The sequence below is a fragment of the Pristis pectinata genome, chromosome 30 (genome assembly GCF_009764475.1).
Source record: "Pristis pectinata isolate sPriPec2 chromosome 30, sPriPec2.1.pri, whole genome shotgun sequence".
In the NCBI taxonomy this organism is placed as follows: Eukaryota; Metazoa; Chordata; class Chondrichthyes; order Rhinopristiformes; family Pristidae; genus Pristis; species Pristis pectinata.
In genome coordinates, this window is record NC_067434.1 from 19,851,137 (window position 1) to 19,872,793 (window position 21,657).

The window sequence follows — 21,657 nt, forward strand, 5'->3', positions numbered from 1 at the left end:
AAAATGAAACCATGTCTGTTCTGTTCTCTGCAGAGTGCCAAACCTCACTGATCTGAAACTGTGGCAAATATTAAAGTGAAGAGTCAGTTCCCCTCTATTACAGTCACTTTCTCACCATGCATATTTAACATTGTGCCCCCACTTTTATCCCTTGTTCCCTCACTGGTAATTAAACAACGGTTGGAACGTATACAGCAATTTAACATCACTAATCTTACACTATTACATCGCAGGACAGCCTCCCCTCCATGGACCTACACTTCCCACTGCCTCGGGAAAGCAGCCGGCATAATCAAAGACCCCTCCCACCCCAGTCATTCGCTCTTCTCCCCCTTCCATCGGGCAGAAGATACAAAAGCATGAAAGCGCGTATAACCTGGCTCAAGGACAGCTTCTATCCCACTGCTAGAAGACTCTTGAATGGTCCTCTTGTACGATAAAGATGACCATTGATCTCTCAGTCTACCTCATCTTGACCTTGCACCTTCTTGTCTGCCTGCACTGCACTTTCCCTGTAACTGTAACACTTTATTCTGCATTCTGTTATTGCTTTTCCTTTTGTTCTGCCTCAATGTACTTATGTTTGGAATGATCTGTCTGGATGGCACGCAAACAAAAGCTTTTCACTGCATGTGACAATAATAAACCAATTACCAATAATGGACCAAGTGCAATTGTTCCAAAAGTAGCACTTGGTCAAAGAAATAAATTTTGGGGAGCATTTTAAAAGAGGAGAGAAAGGAAGGGAGGTTTAGGGGAGGAATTCCAGACTGGGGGGCATAAAACACTGAGGTGAATGAATATTCCAAATAGGAAGGAAAGGCCATAGAGGGGTCATGAGACTGGAGAGGTTGGAGAGATGAGAGCCAAGGCCATGGAAGGGTTTTGCACATGAGGGCAAAAGGCATGGCTGGGCTCAAAGAAAATGAAGGTGAGTGACCAGAGGGGCTAAAGGTGAGCAGGACCTGGTGGAGATTAGAATCGAGTTCTGGATAAACTCAAACATAAGGAGGAAAGGGGATGAGAGACCGTCAGTGATAGCACTGAGATAGCCAACTCTAAAAACCAGCATGATGGCATCAGTGATGGACTGACAGAGGTGGCTTCTGTTTCTTACAGTTCATCAAGTTGATATTGATAAACTAAGAAAAAAGACCCAAGACTCTGAAACACAGAACAAGAGAACAAGAACCCCCTTTAGTGCTTTCTTCAATCCTCACCTCAAATGATTGCATTGGTACCTTTCTCTCTTCCTGCTTTCACCTAAGCCACTGTCATTCACTGATCTATTTTGTATACCTCCAAACTTGGCTTCATGTCAAGGTTTGCCAGTTCCTCTGGGTGCTGTTACTGAATTAACGGTATTATTTAAATGCAAGTAGTAGTTGTTGTTGTTGAGTGCTCCATACGTGCTGGGAAAGGCTGTTGAGTGAGATATTTAATGCACAGCAAGTCCAGGCCTTGTACTGACACATTGAGAAGACTGGCTGTCAAAGGTGAGTCTTCCAGCATTACATTGCAACTACTCTGGAGCACTTAGCTAACTGAATTCCATTATTTCAGAAACCCATTCAATAAAAATCACCAACCGCTTTAACTGTGGTCGGCTATTATTATTTTGAAGAGATGCTTTGAAAGCTTTTGATCGCTTTCAAAATAACCCCAGCTTTCTTACATGGTGCTTTATTTTGACAAAACAAGAGCCACCCTTAAAAATACAGGTTCTGTTACTGGCAGGGATCTCAGCCGATCGATCCTGCAGGTACTTAGCACTGTTTGAAACCGCCAGAGAACTTCACACCAGCACTCTTTACAGCAAACTGTGTCATGCTAACAGGCCAGTTGAGGCCCATCATTTGAATAAGCTTTCGCTTCAAACTGATCTGAAATGCAAACTATGATTCTGCTGCAGAGTTAAGGCCAGCAGTGAGAATCCACCTTGAGGAGCTGAACTCTTAACACTGCTTCACCATCTCAGCAACTTCTCTGTTAACAGCCGCCAGCACGTAAGATAGTCTAAATGTTTCTCTGCTGGTTGAGCAGACTGGCGGGGAACTTAAATAAATCTTTATTTCTCTATGTTTTAATGTAACTCTTGCCGTCAGTTATTGTTAAAATTTAACTGCTGTCTGGATGCCTCCAAGCAGAGCTCCAGTGCTCCATTCCACGACCGAGGAGCTATGCAAACCTCGTCTGATCCCAAATCAACCTGAGCAGGTAATTATCTGTGAGTGCTACTTGTGCATTGTGCTTGTAAAGATAACTTCACTGCTATTGTCTTCTGAAAGGATGTGCTATTTAAAAAAATTGCTTCAGAGCTAATGGAAGCTTCAGCCCCTGATTGCAGTTACTCTGGCACCTTGAATTATATCAGCACACTTATTGAAATATGGAACATGCAAATGCCCAAAGGCTTAGCCGAATCCTGCTAAGCTTTGGCTTGAAGACACTGATAGATCTGTCAATGAGTGATTCACAAGAAAGATCTATTTTGAAACAAAAACATACTCATCACACAGAGCCAGTTGTCGTTGAAAGGACATGAAACCACATTGGCTTGATTTTACGTACCGCACTCATTAGGGAGTCTAACACACTGACAGCGAATGCAGTCCCACACGCAAATGGCTGCGTCAGATACAACTCGGTGTCTGGATCGTCGTCATCATCTTGGTCCAAGAATTGAACATTGGAGTCATTCACTGGAGGGAATAAAGGAAAGACAAGGATACATCAGCACACACTGACCGATCCAGGGAGGGACAAGAGTTCTTCGACAATCACCAGCGGCTTTAAAGGATTGCAATGTCTAAACTTTGCTTCTAATTTATTTCATAATTCCATGCACAGTGACAAGCAACTGGAAGTTAGTCTCTGTTTTACAACCCCGAGTTTGCCTTCAGAGAGTAAATCTAGCAGAAATAAAGAATTTGTTCTTAAGTTCTTTTCCCCTTTCTCAGACTTTTGAGGAGAGCTTTAGAAAGAATCATCAGTCAGCATGACAGAGGCCGATGAAGACGCTACAGCAAACTGTGAGCCACAATACTATGGAAAAAAAACTGCAAGGACAGAGGGTAAGGGGAACAAGGGACGCTCTGTGAAAATAATAACTGTTAGGAGAAAAAAAAATTCGAAGGACACAGCCAAGGCAGGCAACGTCAATCACAGCTAGCGAAAGAAAGAGTGCGACAGTGGAGAAATCCCTCTCAGCCAAATGAAAAGAGGAGCTATGGAGCAAGGTGAGGCTGTGTAAGAAGAGAAAGGGGCTGCTTACCCAATTCAGTTATCATTGGGATGTTGGCTCCAATGTTTTTTTCCTGACTGAATGAAACCAAAGGGAGCAATTTGCCAGGTTTAACTAATAATGAATGAGAAATTGGTAAACAGGAGAGTACAAAAGACACAAGAAAGAGAACACACAGGTAATACTTTCAATAGCACCAATACGGAGCAGCAATTCATCAAATATTTACAGTTTCTAAACAAAGAAAAGGTTTTTGTTAATTAGTTACAAAGGAGAACAAGCTTAAAGTTACTTTAAGCTTGGACTCATTTGTCCATGGTCCCCAGCTAATGAGGTGTTCATTATAAGTTTCTCTTTAGTTTTCTTCTCTTCCTTCCTGAAGGCAGTGGTGACAACATTACTACCCACGTTGGAGTGTCCCAAGCACAAGGACCCAGTAAGATTGGCTGGTGGAGGGGAGGGTTAACGTACCCAAGGTTAATCCTGTCTTTGTTAATGCCCAATGCCTGGTAACTGGAGAGGCACTACAGTCGCAAGTCTGAACCCCTCTTCACCACCACTGGGTCGCATTAGCTGAAATAAAGCGCAGGATCCTACACTGCATGGCTCCTTCCCATGAGGTGTTTCTCTCTCCACACTCCAACCCTCCGCCCCCAGGAATACAAGACAATACTTTAATCGAAACTGCTTGTTGTCCTTGAAAGAAAAACTTCAGTGAAGTTATTATTATGAAAATTACCACTGTCATTCAGCTGCTGTCAGTAGAAATCACACATCACATAAGCATAAACAACCCCTGCCAACAAGTCCAATACTTAATAGTAAGGTGCTCAGTGGCTTGCATTGCTACTGAGCATACAGATGATGTGTGTCTTTGCGAACCTGGATGCATTAACAGTGTGCAAGTATTTTGGTTTGGGTTAGCAGTGTACAATTAAATGTCCACTCAACACTGACAGCTCAAGGCTGGTGGTGTCAAATGATTAAACAACTGTGCTTTGTCACAAAGAGACCTGTAACAAGCAGGGGCAACGAGGAATCGTGTCTTGGCTGAGACATGTTTGGCTCGTGTACCAGGCCAGTAATGAATTTTCTGAGCTCAGGTGCCTTCTGGCTGGAATTCAACAAGGGAATTAATGCCAATCTAATCACTAGTGGAGCCTGCAGCTAATGCCAGGTGTACAGGTGGTAACTCAAGTTCTCCCTTAAACATTGTGCAGAAGACGTTTACCAGGAGGCTCCTTGGATTAGAGGGCATGTGTTATAAGGCGAGGTTGGACAAACTTGGGTTGTTTTCTCTGGAGCGACGGAGGATGAGATGAGACCTGATAGAAGTTTATAAAATTATGAGATACACAGATAGATAGCTGGTATCTGTTTCTCTCCAGGGTTGAAATGTCTAATACTACATGCATTTAAGGTGAGAGGTGGAAAGTTCAAAGGAGATGTGAGGGACACGTTTTTTTACACAGAAGAGCGGTGGGTGCCTGGAATGCACTGCCAGGGATGGTGTAGGAGGCAGATACGTTAGAGGTGTTTAAGAGGCTCTTAGATTGGCACATGGAATATGCAAAGAATGGAGGGATACGGACCATGTGCAGGCAGAAAGAATTAGTTTAATTAGGCATCATTAGCTTAATTCATTTGGCACAACATTGTGGGCCGAAGGGCCTGTTCCAGTGCTGTACTGTTCTATGTTCTAAATGTAGCAACTGGAAAACCCTGCCAAGAGCCAAGATAAGTTTTTGTTTAACTTGATCAGAAGAAAGTGGAAAGAACAATGCAATACTCTGCTTATAGGTCAAAACAAATTAATAGCTTGCAGGTTATGGAGGTCATTTCACAAGAGATATAGCTGTCTGTTTATGATTCAGCAGTGTTGACAGTTTTATATGAATGGTCATGTTTATATTCAACATTTGCAATGTGCTGCTGGTCTTTTTATCTTCTACAAGCTGCTATCTTTAGAATTTGTTTTAGCAGGAGATGAAATACTCAAGTTGCTGAACACCGTTGCTCTAAGTTAGGGCTAGTCATGGGGAAAGTCACGGGGAAAGTCGCGGGCTGGATCGGGATCACTACTGCTCATACTTGCCCAAGCGGATCTGGCTGGACCTCAGCACCTGAGAGCTTCAGGTTCCAGCCCCAGAGCAACCACTGACAGCCAGCAAAATCAGGACCAGAGATTTGCTTTCTGTTAAAGCTGAAAATGTTGGAGACATTTAAAAAAATAATAAAATCTAAGTAACTAGTTAAAAAAAACAAAAAATAAAGTTCGTTAAAATACCTAAAATTACTAGAAGTGTAACAATAATCTTCCTTTCTACAGGGTGAGAAGCCTCATTCTGTTACTCACTGCCTGAAAGGGTAGTGGGGATGAAACCCTGCTCACATCTAAACAATACTTGCATGTGTACTTGAAGAGCTGTGACCTACAGAGCTGCAGACCCAGTGCAGGAAGGTGAAACTAGGCTGAATAACTCTATCGTAGGTGATGGTTTCACTGTGTTGTAAATGTTCAATGGTTCTATGAGCTCCTTAAGTCCTTGCTAGCTGGCGTTCAGCAGCGAGACATGGTGACAAAGTGCCCTGAAGTCTATTGTCAGTCAGTTTCAGACTGAAGTCTAAGACTTGCTCCACTGTGAATGTAGCTCCCTTTAGAATCACCAGACACAGTCAGGAAGATTCACCCCATTACTACCTTTGATCAAACATGCAGCTGTACAATGAGAAGCAAATGTTGCCCTAAGCCTCTTGTTTTTTTCAGGTATTTCACAGGTAGTTCATTCATATTTCTGTAAAGCAACCACATCAGAAATGGAAACGTGTTTCCCATTTGGAGAGTAGATGAACTATGTACACCTTGTGGTATTACTTTTGAAACATTGTTGTATCAGCCACTGCTGTTAGTTGGGAGTCAGCTATCTCCAATAAAGAATGTTTTGTTCATAGCTTTACCTCTGACATTTGCCTTGTAAGCATATTCTCCTAACAGTCAATGGAAAAACACCATTTTTGATTTGGAAACCTTGCTAGATCATCAGATTGTCGTAGCAACAAATCAATAGCTTAGAGTCATAGAGTCATACTGCAATCAAGTTCATGTTAAATGTCGTTAATGTACCTGCCTCAACCACTTCCTCTGGCAGCTCATTCCACATACTGACCACTCTCTGGGTGAAAAAGTTGCCCAGCAGATTCCTATTAACTCTCTTCCCTCACACCCTAAACCCATGTCCTCTAGTGCTTGATTCCCCAACCCTGGGAAAAAGACCGTGCGCATTCACCCTATCTATACCCCTCATGATTTTATACACCTTGATAAGATCATGCCTCATTTTCCTATGCAATGAATAAAGTCCCAACCCGCTCAACCTCTCTCCATAACTCAGTCCCTTGAATCCCGACAACATCCTCGTAAATCTCTTCCGCACTCATTCCAGCTTAAGGGCACCTTTTCTATAGCAGGGTGACCAAAACTGAACATAATATTCCAAATACAGCCGCACCAATGTCTTGTACAACTTGTCACATCTCTGCACAGAGCAGTGAAGCAGTATCTCCATCTGAGATCCCGTGGTAATGTTACCTGATACCTTTTTTATCAGATTGTTGTTGTACGTACAGTTACAGAAAATTAATATTAAATTGTGCCAAAATTATTGGGCTTACCAAGGTTATTGGTACAGTGGAAAAATACAATCTGCAAAGTAACGGCAAGAAATGCACCCAGGTTTCCTACACCACGGGCGGTCTGTGTTACAGATATAAAGAACAATAAGCCGACTGGAATGAAAAATCATATGTTGATGGACATTGCCAGCTCTAGCCAATCTGTTTGAAAGTGCAGTTGGAATTTTTTTTGCATTAAACCCTTACAAAAGGGGTTACTATTAATTCTCTCTCTTAAATAAAGTTTAAATTCTGGTTAAAACAAGATTTTGCTCAAAGGCACTGGCATACAGTATTTCATGGATCAATGCTCATTTTCCCCATCGAACTGATCAAGATACAAATTAATTAAGATGTTTAGTTAAAACTTGGGTTAGAAGCGTTAACAGCTCAGGGCAACTCCATGCTTCATGTGAATCTAAAATCAGATAAAAAGTAGTAAGAATGCCTGTTGGAAGCTGGTCTCCCCAGGATTTAGGCAACCCAGTGGCTTGTCTCTGGAACAGATCAACATTTCACTCCCGTTCTTCTGAAAAGTTTTTGTTTATTCTCTTTCTGACAGGTCCAGAGGACAATCTGTTTTTTAAAAGCAGGATGCTGCGGTGAGAAAAAGCTATAAGGCACAGATCGGAGAGAATGTAGCCCAGGGACTGTGGAGCAGAAAGCAAAGGAATTATCCTGTTGAAATTGAGTAAAATTATCCGCTAACGTGAGGCAGTAATGCAAGTGCATTATTTTTTATATCTGATACAAAGCTGACCTCACTTATCTTTTGTGTGTTCACTATACCATGAAACAAAACAGATTAGTGACATGGTCTGCAGGCAAAGGCATGAGCTCCAGCTCACATATTAAGGGGAATATATTTACACATCCTTATCAATTATACAAGCAAATAGACAGTAGTGTGAGTCATCGTGTCTTGGTTATACAGCACAACAACAGGGATCTTTAGCCCATCAAGTCCATGCCCAGCATCTACACTATTCCCATTTTACTGTTCCCACTTTCACCTCAACTTCCCCAAGATAATTTCCACCCACTTACACACGAGGGGTAATTTATCACGGCCAACCATCCTACCAGCCTGCACATTTTTGGAATGAGGGAGGAAACTGGAAGAAATCCATGCAGTCGCGGGGAGAACATACAAACCCCACACAGACAGCACTGGAGATCAGGACTGAACGCAAATCACTGAAGATGTGAGGCAGCCGCTGTACTAACAACTGTAGTACTAGTTACTGTGCTGTTGTCTCCAGTAAGATAGCCTGACTGCTTGATGCCACTAAATACAAGGATTATCAACCTCCAACAGTCCAAAATTTTAAACAGGAGAGGAATCTCACTTGTAATGACCACATTTAATGTTTGGGTGGGTTTTCACCTTTTTGAAATTCTTCCAGCGATTCTGCATAAAAGGGTTAGATATTAAGAGGGTGTGAATATGAACAAAATGAGTTGTATTCAGTGTAACGAGCAACTTAGTTTGTTTTACACTATAGATTGGCCTGTTCTACACTACAGATTGTCACAGGGTGGTGTGTATGCTGGTATTCAAGGGGGAAATGGATCAATTCCTGATTCAGCAAAGATTTAGAGGAGAGCAGGCACAGATTAACAAAAGGCACAAGGATTATTGGTCAGATTAGGTCCCAAAATAGAGCCAAAGAGATTGGCTGGATGGATCATTCTGTTAAGTACTCAGTGTAGATGGAATAAAACCTTACACTCCCAGGGCAGACACATCAGGAATACAGGGCTGTTGAATAAATTGTGTTTTTATGTATAATAAAAGTAAACTTTACTCTTAATTTGTGCTTGGACCTCAAAAGCACCACAGAACAACTGATACAGTTCTTCCTTTAGATGTACTCTAACTTGCTGGTTAACATGGTAGTTAAGATGAGCAATCATTAGAACCTAATTATAAAATTATAATTTTTAATATATCCAGAGGGCAGGACTAATTATCCAAAGCCAGGGAGTACAAATCCCAACCTGACAGATGGGGAATTTAAACTTGGCATAATCATCTGGAATCATAACAAAAATAGTCTGAGCAATGCTGACCATGAAACTTAGAAACTGTCACACAAACCCATCTGTTTGGCCCATATGTGAGCCCAGACCACACCAACGTGAGTCTTAAAATGGTGGGCCACTCAGTCCTATCAAGAAGGCTCAACACCAACTTCTCCAAGGCAACTGGTGATGGTCAATAAATGACAGTCTCACCAGCAACATCTATATCCCGTAAGTGAATATTAAAAATCTGAGCAGCAGTGGTATTCAACAGATATCAAGGATTATTCTTGGAGAAAAGATGTTTTAACTTAAATTTAATGCAAGAATCTTGGAGATTCTTTTGGATAAATTCCCAGGTAATGAATAATTAGGTGCATTCTGCTTTGGTTTATAGGACTGGCATTTAAAGGAAGGTGACTTTCCTCTTAGAGTTATTTTCTCTGGTTTACATAGACAGTCACAATATGTGATGTGACCTGTGTGTAGTGTAGCAGTTAGCGTAATGCTATCACAGCACCAGCGACCTGGGTTCAATTCCGGCCGCTGTCTGTAAGGAGTTTGTATGTTTTCCCCGTGTCTGCGTGGATTTCCTCCGGGTGCTCCGGTTTCCTCCCACATTCCAAAGACCTACTGGTTAGGAAGTTGTGGCGTGCTATGTTGGCGCCGGAAGAGTGGCAACACTTGCGGGCTGCCCCCAGAACACTCTACGCAAAGATGCATTTCACCGTGTGTTTTGATGTACATGTGACTAATAAAGAAATCTTATGTTACAGCTGTGGTTGCGGTTGGCACTAAGACCAACATCTGCTGGTTCAGTAAATCCCACCATCAAAAGGGCAAGTTAAAACCAGTGGAACAGACTACAAGGGACCTGATAGGTGGTGATGTGAAGCTTGATTCCATCTGCCAGAGGGTCTTCAGTCCAGTGGTGGACTAGCAGTTTGGACCACATCCTGACCTCCAGTGCTGTCCATGATGGGCAAGAAGATACCAGGCCACAACGTGCTGATGGCTAGTCCATGGTTCCTTAGAGAATTGGTAACAAGCTGCTTGTGTGCACAACACATGCTCCATGCTTCCTCACCTACACACTGCAGCCTGGAATTGTGCAATGTTTTTGCAACGTCCCTTCAATGAGGTTTTTGGGAAACACTGCACATCAAAACCCCAGCTGTAGGCCAGGCATCCAGCAATGGCTGCATTAATTTAAAAGGTTAGTTTTGGTAAGAATTTTCATCTATTTGATACAGAACTAATGTAGACACGATGGGCCGAATAACCTCCTTCCACGTCGTGGCAAGTCCATCAAGTAACTTCCCCCTTGCAGAGTCAGACTGTAGGATTTTAATGGTTCCATTTCTGCGTTGAGTTTCAAGCCAGGATAGAAGCAGGCAGCCACAAGGCATTGTCAGAACACTACTAGGAGTTCTTATCCCATGAAACAGTAAACCCAACTTGCTATATCGAGTTTAATTTGCATTTGGAGTGCCGTATCTTCGAAATGAGTTCGTCTTTTCACAGCACGTAGAAATCATGCGGTAATTTTCTTCCCAGACCAGTATCTGGCCAGCGGTTGCTGGGTTATTTATGCAGCAGTAACGCCTTAACATTACACTTGTTGTTATTGTCAACTAATTCTGGGCCAATGCATCAACTCACAATGTTACCCCAGGTTCCTGTTCTTTAATACAATGACTCACAAGGTGATAGTAGATTTAAAAGTCAGAAAGTGTCTCCTTTAAGATTGCCAGTGTGCATACCACATAAAAAAAAGGATTGTTGCAATTATTGCAGATTACACATGACATGCTTAACGTATCCTAAACATTTATCAGTAACTAATTACAATTATCTCCTGGTGAACTTGCACTAATCATGTCACGGTTGTTAACCTCTTGTGCAAATAATTCACTGTGTGAAGCATTGAGATGTTGCAATGAGAGAAAGCATTTTATAAATGTGCGTCTTATTAGTGTAGAAAACAAATTAAGGTGGTGAGCACTCACGATAAAATCAGAAACAACAAGGGTATGAAGGTTAAACACGGCAGGATTCTATTTGACAACCCTAGGATCTTGACATAATTTATATGAAAGTGACTACATTAAGTTAACACTCAGCTTCAGGAGGTTAAATCCACTAAATCCAGCTTCCAAGAACCTAGACGCACTTATGCTTCCTGCAGAGCATGCCAGTAGAAGACAGTTCAGTTCTTTATTTACTCACAGACTTCAACAGCTTCCACGTTCCAAAGGCCTATTTATTTGAGGACAGCAGAGAGTTGTTGGTGGGAGTAAATGCTGCTTTGCTCATCAGTAATGCTAAAGGGCCAATTATAAGGTCATGGACACATCACACACCCCTCCCTTCTTTAGGAAATAATTGTCATCAGTTACTGATAAATGTCCGGGATAAGTTAACTATGTCGTAGGGTTGTTGGTGGGAGAAAAGCTGTTTCATTCAACAGCAATGCCAAAGGACAAATATAAGGTCAGGGACCCATTGCACACCTTTCCCTTCATTAGGGAATATTTGTAATTAGTTACTGATAAATATCTCGGATGTGTTAACCACACCAGGCACAATCTGCAGTAAATGTAACAATCCTTGTGCTGTGCACACTGGTAACCTCAATGGAGAGACTTCCTGACTTTGAACTACAAGTGCCTTGTGAGGCATTGCATTAACGAACGAGGAGAGGGAAATGTGAAGAGGTTAATTCAATATTGACTGCTTTGCACTACCAAAAGTTTAAATTATCAAGACACTTAATAAGGGGAGAAAGAAAAGAACAACTTGGCCTGGGAATGTCTGGAAGACTTGGCGAGAGACAGAAGGTAGAGCCAAGGAAATGCTAATCAGGTAAGTGACACCTGGCCTGCTAACAGGGCAGGGCTGAATTATTATTATTTTCGAAGAAGCTAGATAATTTTTTGTTTACTTCTTTGCTTTTGCAAAACTTTCTGCTTGTGGTGTCACCTCACTAAGTGCTGATCAGAAGTATATGTTATGGATTTAAAACTTTAAAAACTTTATTTATACAGCACAGTAACAGGCCCTTCCGGCCCAATGAGCCCACACCACCCAATTACACTCGTGTTAACCTATTAACCTGTACATCTTTGAAATGTGGGAGGAAACTGGAGCACCCAGAGGAAACCCATGCAGTCAGAGGGAGAACCTACAAACTCCTTACAGACAGCGGCGGGAATTGAACCCCAGTCGCTGGCGCTGTAATAGCGTTACGCTAACCGCTACGCTACCGTGCCAATTATTGAATGCAGTTTTAATACCAAGGAGATCCATCGTTTTGATCCTTGGTCCACACTATCAATTGACTGCAAGGTTGCAAGGAAAAGTAGGACCCATTTATGGAACAAATCAAAGGTACTAATGAAAGGAATGATTTATAACAATTTCATTTTGTACATTACATCAGTTAGGCAGCAGTTTTGCAAACCTACTCGTTAATCTGTATATCACATCACCAAATGTAGAACTGTGGTGGCAGAGGAGGGTGTCAACTGACCCATTGTATCTATGGAGATACCCGAAGAGCAACGTCGTCAATGCCATCTTTCCTGTAACCCAACAAATTCTCTCTCAAGTGCTGACCCAATTCCCTCCTAAATCACTGAACAATCCTGCAATTAATCCTTCTAGTGGTGTCATGATGTAAAAAGATAAGGATTTTTCCAAATATTTCTGCCAGGTTCTATTGCAATATTTAGAAACAAATTATGGATGCTGTGGTAACTATTCTCAGTTTCATGATAATCCATTTAAAACACAGTTAAGATACACGTGGTCAGCATTGCACTTTCTACCTAATCTATAAAAGGTGACCTAATGTGACACGTTATTGAGTCCCTGGGTCATTGATTGGGCTGTGCTGCATTAGCTGGTCTCAGCTGAGTTGGTCCATAGCCACCCTTGGCCTACTAGAAGAAAAGATAGCACAGGTTGAACCAAGGACCTCCTAGGTCTAAATGATCAGCAGCATTTCCTACATTTATCTCTGGGTCATTAGTGGAGGAAATTCAGTGCTGACTAAACTCGTTACAAATTCAATAGTGTACTGAAAAAATAAAGGTCTTCCTCAACAGTCAACTCTTTACCTTTGGATCTTTGATCTGTCAGGTTACAACTGGCTGCCCGTTGGCACGTCCGGGCCTGAATTTTGCTCTCAGCTGGAGTCAGTACGGATTCCAGCCATCATCCAATGTGTCTGTGCTGTCGTCCTCAAAGTTTCATCCTCATTCTTCTATTAAATTAATTAAGGAACCTACAGCATCCAGCTACTTTCTGAACAGATGTAGCAATCCTCTAAGGCTTTTTAACAAATCCATTGCTCTCAAGTTCTAGGAAACACCTTCAATCAAGAACTAAGTATATTGAGGTAACAACAACCAGTTCCTTTTAAAAACACAAGAGTTCGCATTGGTAAATCCATTGGAAACAAATCACCGGAAATTTGGATGCTATAAATCTCCATTCTGCACATACACTCCATCTCCAAAATTTACTTGGTTATTTTATGAAATTTGCAGGAACTAACTAACAGCTACAAACCAAAACAAAAGAAATGACCATTCCTGGTATGTCCCACAGCCATCATTAGGACATATGGGGGTTTCCTGGGGTATTTCATCCAACGAGGATCATTGATGAAAATACCAGCACGGGAATGTCACTTCAGAGTGATAGCCATCCTCAGCTGCAAGGGTTAAATGCATAATATTGTGGCAACTGTGCATTGTATTTCACTTCTCAAATTTGTTTGCAGTGAAGTCAATATTTGGAAGCCAAATGCAATTTGCAACTGCAAACTTTGCGTCCAGCATTTGCATCTAGGGTGAAATTTTCAGTTGCGTAATCTCAAGTCCATAACTTGGGATTGCTGTTGGCAAATGCCAAATGTGTCATGTGACCAACAGGATAATTTGACACATGCCCACTGAAACACTGTTAGTGATAATGGAATAACAAAGCACAACCCACCCAGAGGAAGAAGCCCCATACCTAGCTCAGTCATCATTGGGATGTTGGCTCCTGTGGTAACAGGAAGTCTGTCGGACCAGGCCATGGACGGGACTGTTGTCTGGTGATGTTCTGTCCATCCCCGGCGGTGTGAATCCTATGAAAGAATAAGAAGTCATAAAATCACATGTCTATCTCTCCTCATCAGAGGGGGTGAACACGGGCCCCTCGCCTCACTGAATGACCCCACTATCTGGTTCTGTGGCAACAGCACGTCGAGGTGACCCCACATGGGATAACCCTCCTGTAGGGTGCAAATAATCTCCGATCGTTGAGACTTGTTGTAGGTCCAAACACTCGGTAGTATTTCCTCACTAATGAATACATGTGTAGTGTTGACAGAGTTGGCAAACTGTAACTTTTTATTTGTACAGAATACACAAAAGATCAGCTTGAATGGAAGACTAAAAAGTAAAGTGCTGTCGTAAGCCCTCATTATAAAGCTCTCTGATGTACCACAGTTCTTGATGCAACATGCGTTGCTGATAAATAAAGTATATCAAACTCCAGTCCCTCTACAGAAACATGATTTTCGCATGGTTCCTGAAGGGAGTGTTATAGTGAGGGGCTGCAGTACAAAGGAAACTGCCAACATCTTAAGTCAGAGAAGTGACATGTGCTTTAAAGCCAAACACCCCCAAAAAATGGTTAGAAATTCTAATTGAAGTGATGAGCATCAACTGATCAGACACTCCTCAATTTGGAAATGTGAGGCACAGTGAAAGAGCAACTCCTGTGGCTTCTCTTAAACCCAGTTCTCTTCCCTCCTTTCTAATCTTTTTTAGATCAGAAACTCCATCCTGCATGCTTTTCTTCCAAATTCATTTTCGTTTTGGTGCCTGCATTAATGTTTTAATACCAAATCGACCAAGCCCACTAGCAGTAACCTGAAATAATTTAATCAATAAAGGTCACTTGATCCTATTTAGCATTTACAGGTTTCCCATCATGTTGCTGATATTAATTTTACATGTTTCCCATTTTGCTACTACATAGTGAACATAAATCCTTTTTAATCAGAAATGTTAACATTCAACATCCTAAAAAACCCACAAACATGCCATTTCTTTTGAAGTCATAGACCTTGACATTTTTCATTTTCCATGTTCACAAGTCAACACCTAAAGCCAGTAATGCAGTATACATAATACATAGACTTCAGGTTCTTTTAGAGAGAGCTTCAGGCCATTAGTTAATGCTGACACAATAAAACCCAGGCTGTTGCCTTTTAGAATTGTTATCTTTTCTTAAAAAAAAAACATACTGATCTTAAAGTTTTTAACAAAATGAACATTCTTCCAATTGACTTTTTAAGGAACTCTCTGAAATTGTTTCTTTCAAATGGGAAATGTATACTCATTTTATATTTTTAGAAAGCTTCAACTTAAATGAAGAGTTTATAATACACTTGAATATCAAGGATAAAGCTTCCGTTAATGGTTGAAGACTGCAGAGATGATCAGGTTCAGTTAGTCAATCAAAGCATTGCATTTATTCCAGGCATTGTCTTGTTTCTCCCCCAAGTAACTTGTGGCTAGCAGTTCCTGTTGAAGCAGAGTTGGTAATGTATCATTCAGGATGCTATTAATAAATTTTATTGTTATTAATAAAAACAAGGGTCTTATTATTTGCATGCAAATTTCCTGGCTAGTGTTTAGTTCTCTATATGTCATCAAGCTCTGTGAACTTTAACAAGCTCAATTTATATAATAACCTATCCTTACAGAAAAAGACTGAGTGAATGAGGAGGTCAAAATACCTGGAAACAAAATCATTTAATATCACTAATGAAATAAACAGAACTGTTTTGAAGCAGACATTAAATGCCGAGCACGTTGAAAATCTTACTGCCATTACCCTTCACTCAAATTGTTATGGATGTTTGCTGTCTCAATAAAAAAGGAAGTAACTTTGAGTTCTGAACAGTGGCAGACTCATGTTAATTAATGAGGGAACTTTGGAACCTTTGGGAAAATCAGAACTCAATGAACACTTAATGCATGTATGGGAATTACTACACAGCACTACTGCATTCAAATCAAACCTGACATTCCATAGTCTGTCCAAAGAATGTTTAATGGCCTTGGCAGCATTAGAATTATACAGAATAACCTTGATGCACATGAAACATGTATTAGTGAGGCTGGGAAGTAAAGAGAAATGATCGGACAAAGGCCGATGCTTGGGTCATCATTATTTAGTCCTCTCTGCAAAAAGTCAAAGCATTTATTGCATTTAATTCCCCAGCCCAGAGGACTCCTCTACAAGATGCTGACATTCTGTATAACACACTGTTCAGGCTTTAGAACTCCCCTGTTGTTTGAGACTCTTAGTTACTGCGGCCATGCATGGGAACTAATACGGGAATAATGAAAAGGGAAGCTGACAGTGTGCCTCTGTAGTATTGGTGACTGAGGACAATTTTATGCAGAATGAAGATCAAGGCAGTGAGTGACATATTTTAAGAGGGTGATCATTCAGTGATGCTTACCAGATAACTGAACTCAAACAATTGAAGGATAGAAAAACAACCAGTCAACAAGATAAATAAAACTCAATGACTGGATTAAATACTTTTTAATATCACATTAGTATCTGCTGCAACATAAATTATGCAAATTTCAAACCAAAGCTTATGTGAAAATTATGCAGATTATAACTTGATTAGGCTTCTATCAGGAGATCCAATTTGGCTTTTTTTTATCTATTAAGCTCCAATAAATGAAGCATCTGAATAGGTCCCCTGAGCAGCTGCAGTAATAACTGCACCAGCAGTTGTTTCAGCGTTTGATGTTCAAGTAGTTCTGCACATAGAAAGTGGTGGGAGGAATGAGGGCAAAGGATTGTTCTTCTCAGTGGATGAGTTTATATTTCAGAGGTGACAAAACCAAGCAGCATTGACTAACCCGGAACATGGAAGTCAGTCTCTCCCGTCACCCTGGGTGTCACAGTAATAAACACAAGAGTAATAATATACTAACATTCATTTAAGTGCAAGTGATTGAAATATAGACCAGCAGACTGGTTGCAGGTATGGTAATGAGATCACCGGTCAGTCACACAGTTCCATGTTGGGGCACAAAGCAATTATTAATGGGCTGCCCTCTAGTTTAGTCATCACTGGCTTCTCTCCTAATCAAGGCGCAGTGGAGATAAAAAAATGTTTTGAGTGAAGAGAAAAAAATGATCATATAACCAACTAAAAGTATATTTAACCTCTGCAGTCATAATAAAGACAATGTGTGGCCACAAGTATTGATGGATAATTTATTTTATAGGGGCGCTATCCCTTCACTGGCACAGTTGCTCCACCTTCTGTGCTGTGGGATTAGTGCGGAGGATGGAGGGGTCAGGGTTGCCTCAAACAGGGACCTCATTTTCCCAATCAAATTGCTCCTCACCACTTTCCGAATGTACTCCAGGGTTTGTAATTCAGCAATTTTCATGTGTTCTTGGCAACAAACATTATACGGAGCCTGAAGTGGACCTCCCTGGGTTGTACCTTTTGGAAACCAGATCTTAATACGGAAATATAGTATTGTCTTTTCCCAGGGTTGGGGAATCAAGAACAAGAGGGCATAGGTTTAAGGTGAGAGTGGAGAGATTTAACAGGAACCTGAGAGGCAACATTTTCACCGCAGGGTGGTCAGTATATGGAATGAGCTGCCAGTGGAGGTGGTTGAGGCAGGTACATTAACAACATTTAAAAGGAACTTGGATAGGTCCATGGATAGGAAAGGTTTTAGAAGGATATGGGCCAAATGTGGGCAAAATGGGACTGGCTTAGATGGGAATCTTGGTTGGCATGGACCAGTTAGGTTGAAGGGCCCATTTCCGTGCTGTGTGACTCTACGAAGATATGGGCAATGAACACTATCCACACTGAAATCGTTAGTTTTGTAAAGAAGTGTGAGGAATAATTTGATATTCTGAACTAACGCAAACTAAATTACTCCCATCAAGAAGCCAAAAAATGAACTGTTGGAAGGAAGGTAGAGTGCTCCAGTTATTCTTGTATATCTATAATGGCTATGAAGTCCTATGTAAAGTTCCTTTGGGAACCTTACGCATTTTAGCAAGGGAGTAAGACTTGCAGGAGAAATAGAGTGGCCTTTCTATGGTCTTGATTCTCCTATTTATTGTCTAAAACCTTTCTTTTACATGATATAAACTGAAGAAATCATCAATGTGCATTGTCTGCTGCAAGGTGAAAACTTGGTGAAAATAAGAGCTCTTTAAGCATTGCCATGGCATCTTGTATACCCACCTTCAGGGATAGACAGAGCCTTGGTTAAATTTCTCATTGGAAAGATGGCATCTCTGACATTGAAGCACTGCCCCAGACTGCATTGGAATATCAAATTTGGCTTCTGTACAAACTTCTCCAGAATATGCTGGATCTGGGCATCACTGCCAAGGCCAGCATTTATTTCCCCTCCCTAACTGTGGGGGTTGCAAGGTGACATGATGGTGCAACTCTGTCACAGTTCCAACAACCTGGGTTCAATCCTGACCTTGGGTGCTGTTTGTGGGAGTTTGCATGTTCTCTTTGTGGGTTTCCTCCACGTCGAACGTTGACAGTAAAGCACAAGAACAGGCCCTTCAGCCCACAATGTCTGTGCCAACCATGATCCAACTTAGTCACAAAGGCCTGCACATCATCCCTATCCCTCCATTCCCTGCCTGTTCATCTGTCTGTCTAAAAACCTCTTAAATGTTGCTATTTCATTTGCTTCCACCACATCCCCTGGCAGCATGTTCTGGCACCCACCACTCTCTCTGTAGAAAACTTACCTCGTAAATCTCCTTTAAACTTTCCCCCTCTCACCTTAAATCTGTGCCCTCTAGTATTTGACATTTCCACCAGGGAAAATGACTGATTACCTACCCTGTCTAGGCCTGTCATAATTTTATATGCTTCTATCAGGTCTCCCCTCAGCCTCCAACACTCCAGAAAAAACCAGTCCAAGTTTGCCCAACCTCTCCTTATAGCTAATACTCTCTAATCCAGGCAACATACTGGTGAACCCTCTTTGTATCCTCTCTGGCAACCAATGGGGCAACCAGAACTGCACATAACACTCCAAATGTAGCTAAACTAAAGTGTTATGCAGCTGCAACGTGATTCCTGACCTTTATATTTAACACCTCAACCAATGAAGCCAAGTATGCCGTATAACTTCTTTACCAGCCTTTCTACTTGAGTTGCTACTTTCAGGCTGCTATGGACTTGCACATCCCATGTCTTAAAGATGTCTTGTAGGTTAATTGGTGACGATAAATTACAGGAACCAAAATGGGAGGTTGGCGGGCATCTGAGAGGGAAGAGGTTCCAATGTTACAGGAAATATATCAAGGGGAATGGGACTGATGAGATTACTCTGGGAAAATTGCTTCGGCCAAATGGCCCCCTCCTGTCTTGTAATAAATGTGTTTGAAGAATCATCCATGTTGAAGTCACATGTAATCCTTCAAGGATGTTAATGAACAAGAACAGTAATGATTGTCTTTTTAAATTCAGGATTATTAACCTGAATTTAAATTCCACAGATACCACAGTGGGAATTTAACTCAGGTCTCTGGACTGTTAGTCCAGGCCTCTGGTTTACAAGTCTGATAATTTAAACACTACCACCACTGTCCCCTATCACAATATGACCTGGAAATGATTGTTATTGCATTAAACAATCTTTAATTGCGAAACACTGAATACAACAACATTATAAGAGTGAAATTGTGGGTATATTGAGACAGGACAGAGAAATAGAAAATAGAGAAACAAAAGGACTGCAGATGCTGGAATCTAGATGAAAAACACGATGATGCTGGAGGAACTCAGCAGGCCAGGCAGCATCCGTGGAGAAAAGCAGGCGGTCACGTTTCGGGTCAGGACCCTTCTTCAAGGACTGAAGATAGGAAAAGGGGAAGCCCAATACACAGGAGGGAAAAGCAGAGCAGTGATAGGTGGACAAAAGAGGGGAGGCGGGGTGGGCACAGGGTGGTGACAGGTAGATGCAGGTAAGAGACAGTGGTAGGCAGGTGTGGGGGAGGAGGGGAGAGCAGATTTACCTGGGGGATGGGTCAAAGGTAAGGAGGAAAAAGGGAGGGTAGAGAAAAGAGATAGGTGAGGAAAGGTAAGAAAAGAGGCAAGGTTGGGGGGGCGGGGGAAGGTTGAGGGGATTACTTAAAGTGGGAGAATCCAATGTTCATGCCATTAGGCTGCAAGGTTCCAAGATGGAAAATGAGGTGTTGTTCCTCCGGTTTGCGCCTGGACTTCTCCTGGCAGTGGAGGCCGAGGACTGACATATCTGTGATGGGGGGGGGGTGGGGTGGAAGTTGAAGTGACCGGCAACGGGGGGAAGCAGATCGCGGTTACGGACGGAGCGCAGGTGTTCTGCGAAACGGTCACCTAGTCTGCGTTTGGTCTCACCAATGTAGAGGAGGCCACACATGGAGCACTGAATGCAGTAGATGATACTAAGGGAGGTGCAGGTGAATCTCTGTCTCACCTGAAAGGACTGTTTGGGTCCCTGGATGGAGCTGATTGCACCTATGGTGGGGGCAGTGGAAAGTCCCTGGGGTGGGAGCAGGATGGGTGGGGAGGGAGGATTGAACTAGGGAGTCGCGGAGAGAGCGGTCCCTGCCAAAGGCAGAAAGGGGTGGGGGAGGGGAAGATAGGGTCCCGTTGAGATGGCGAAAGTGGCGGAGAATGATGTGTTGGATACGTAGGGTTGGTGGGATGAATGTGAGGACAAGAGGGACCCTATTCCTGTTGGGTCTGGGAGTAGTGGGGTAAGAGCAGAGGTGCGGGAAGTGGCAGAGATGCGGGTGCGAGCTCTCTCGACCACAGTAGGGGGGAAGCACAGTTTAGAAAAGAAGTTGGACATCTCGGATGTCCCAGAGTGGAAAGCCTCAACATGGGAGTAGATGCAGCAGAGGCAGAGAAAATTGAAAAAAAGGGATAGCGTCCTTGCAAGAGACAGGGTGGGGAGGAGCTGTAATCGAGGTAGCTGTGGGCATCAGTGGGTTTGTAGAAGATGTCAGTGGGATAAGGACTCTCCTGAGATGGAGGATGGAAAGATCGAGTAAGGAGAGAGAAGTGTCAGAAATAGTCCAAGTGAATTGGAGAGCAGGGTGAAAATTTGTGGCGAAATTTGTGAAACTGTCGAGTTCTGCACAGGGTGCAAGAGGTGTCACCAATGCAAGTCGTTGATATAGCAGAGAAAGAGTTGAGGATTGGGGCTGGAGGAGGCTTGGATCAAGACTGTTCAAACGTAGCCAACAAAGAGGCAGGCATAGCTGGGGCCCATGTGAGTGCCCATGGTTATGGCCTTGGTCTGTAGAAAGTGAGAGGAATCAAAAGTAAAGTTGTTTAGGGCGAGGACAAATTCAGCCAGGTGGAGGAGAGTGTTAGTGGAAGGGGACTGGTTCTGTCCTCTGGTCAAGAAAGGAAGCGGAGGGCGGTGAAGGTGTCATGATGGGGAACAGAGGTATATAGGGAAGATGGCACAGACAGAGTTATGAAAGAGGGATGACAAATAAACTTGGCTCACGGGAGATCAATGCAGGAAATGACCAAATTCTACCAAAATATCCGGACACATAATGTTAAGAGTTTCCCACTAGCAACAATGATGATTGTTTGAACTGAATATTATTTATGTACACTAAAA

The 21,657-nt window shown here is 42.2% G+C and overlaps 1 protein-coding gene across 1 annotated transcript in view; it reads right to left on the bottom strand.

Moving 5' to 3' along the window:
• LOC127584756 (calcium-activated potassium channel subunit alpha-1-like) overlaps positions 1-21,657 on the bottom strand; it is a 779,405-nt gene that overhangs the window by 37,740 nt on the left and 720,008 nt on the right. Inside the window, 4 exon segments of the mRNA XM_052041687.1 lie at positions 2,572-2,702; positions 3,275-3,358; positions 13,967-14,006; positions 14,008-14,081. Of these exon segments, the coding sequence (XP_051897647.1) occupies positions 2,572-2,702; positions 3,275-3,358; positions 13,967-14,006; positions 14,008-14,081 (329 nt within the window).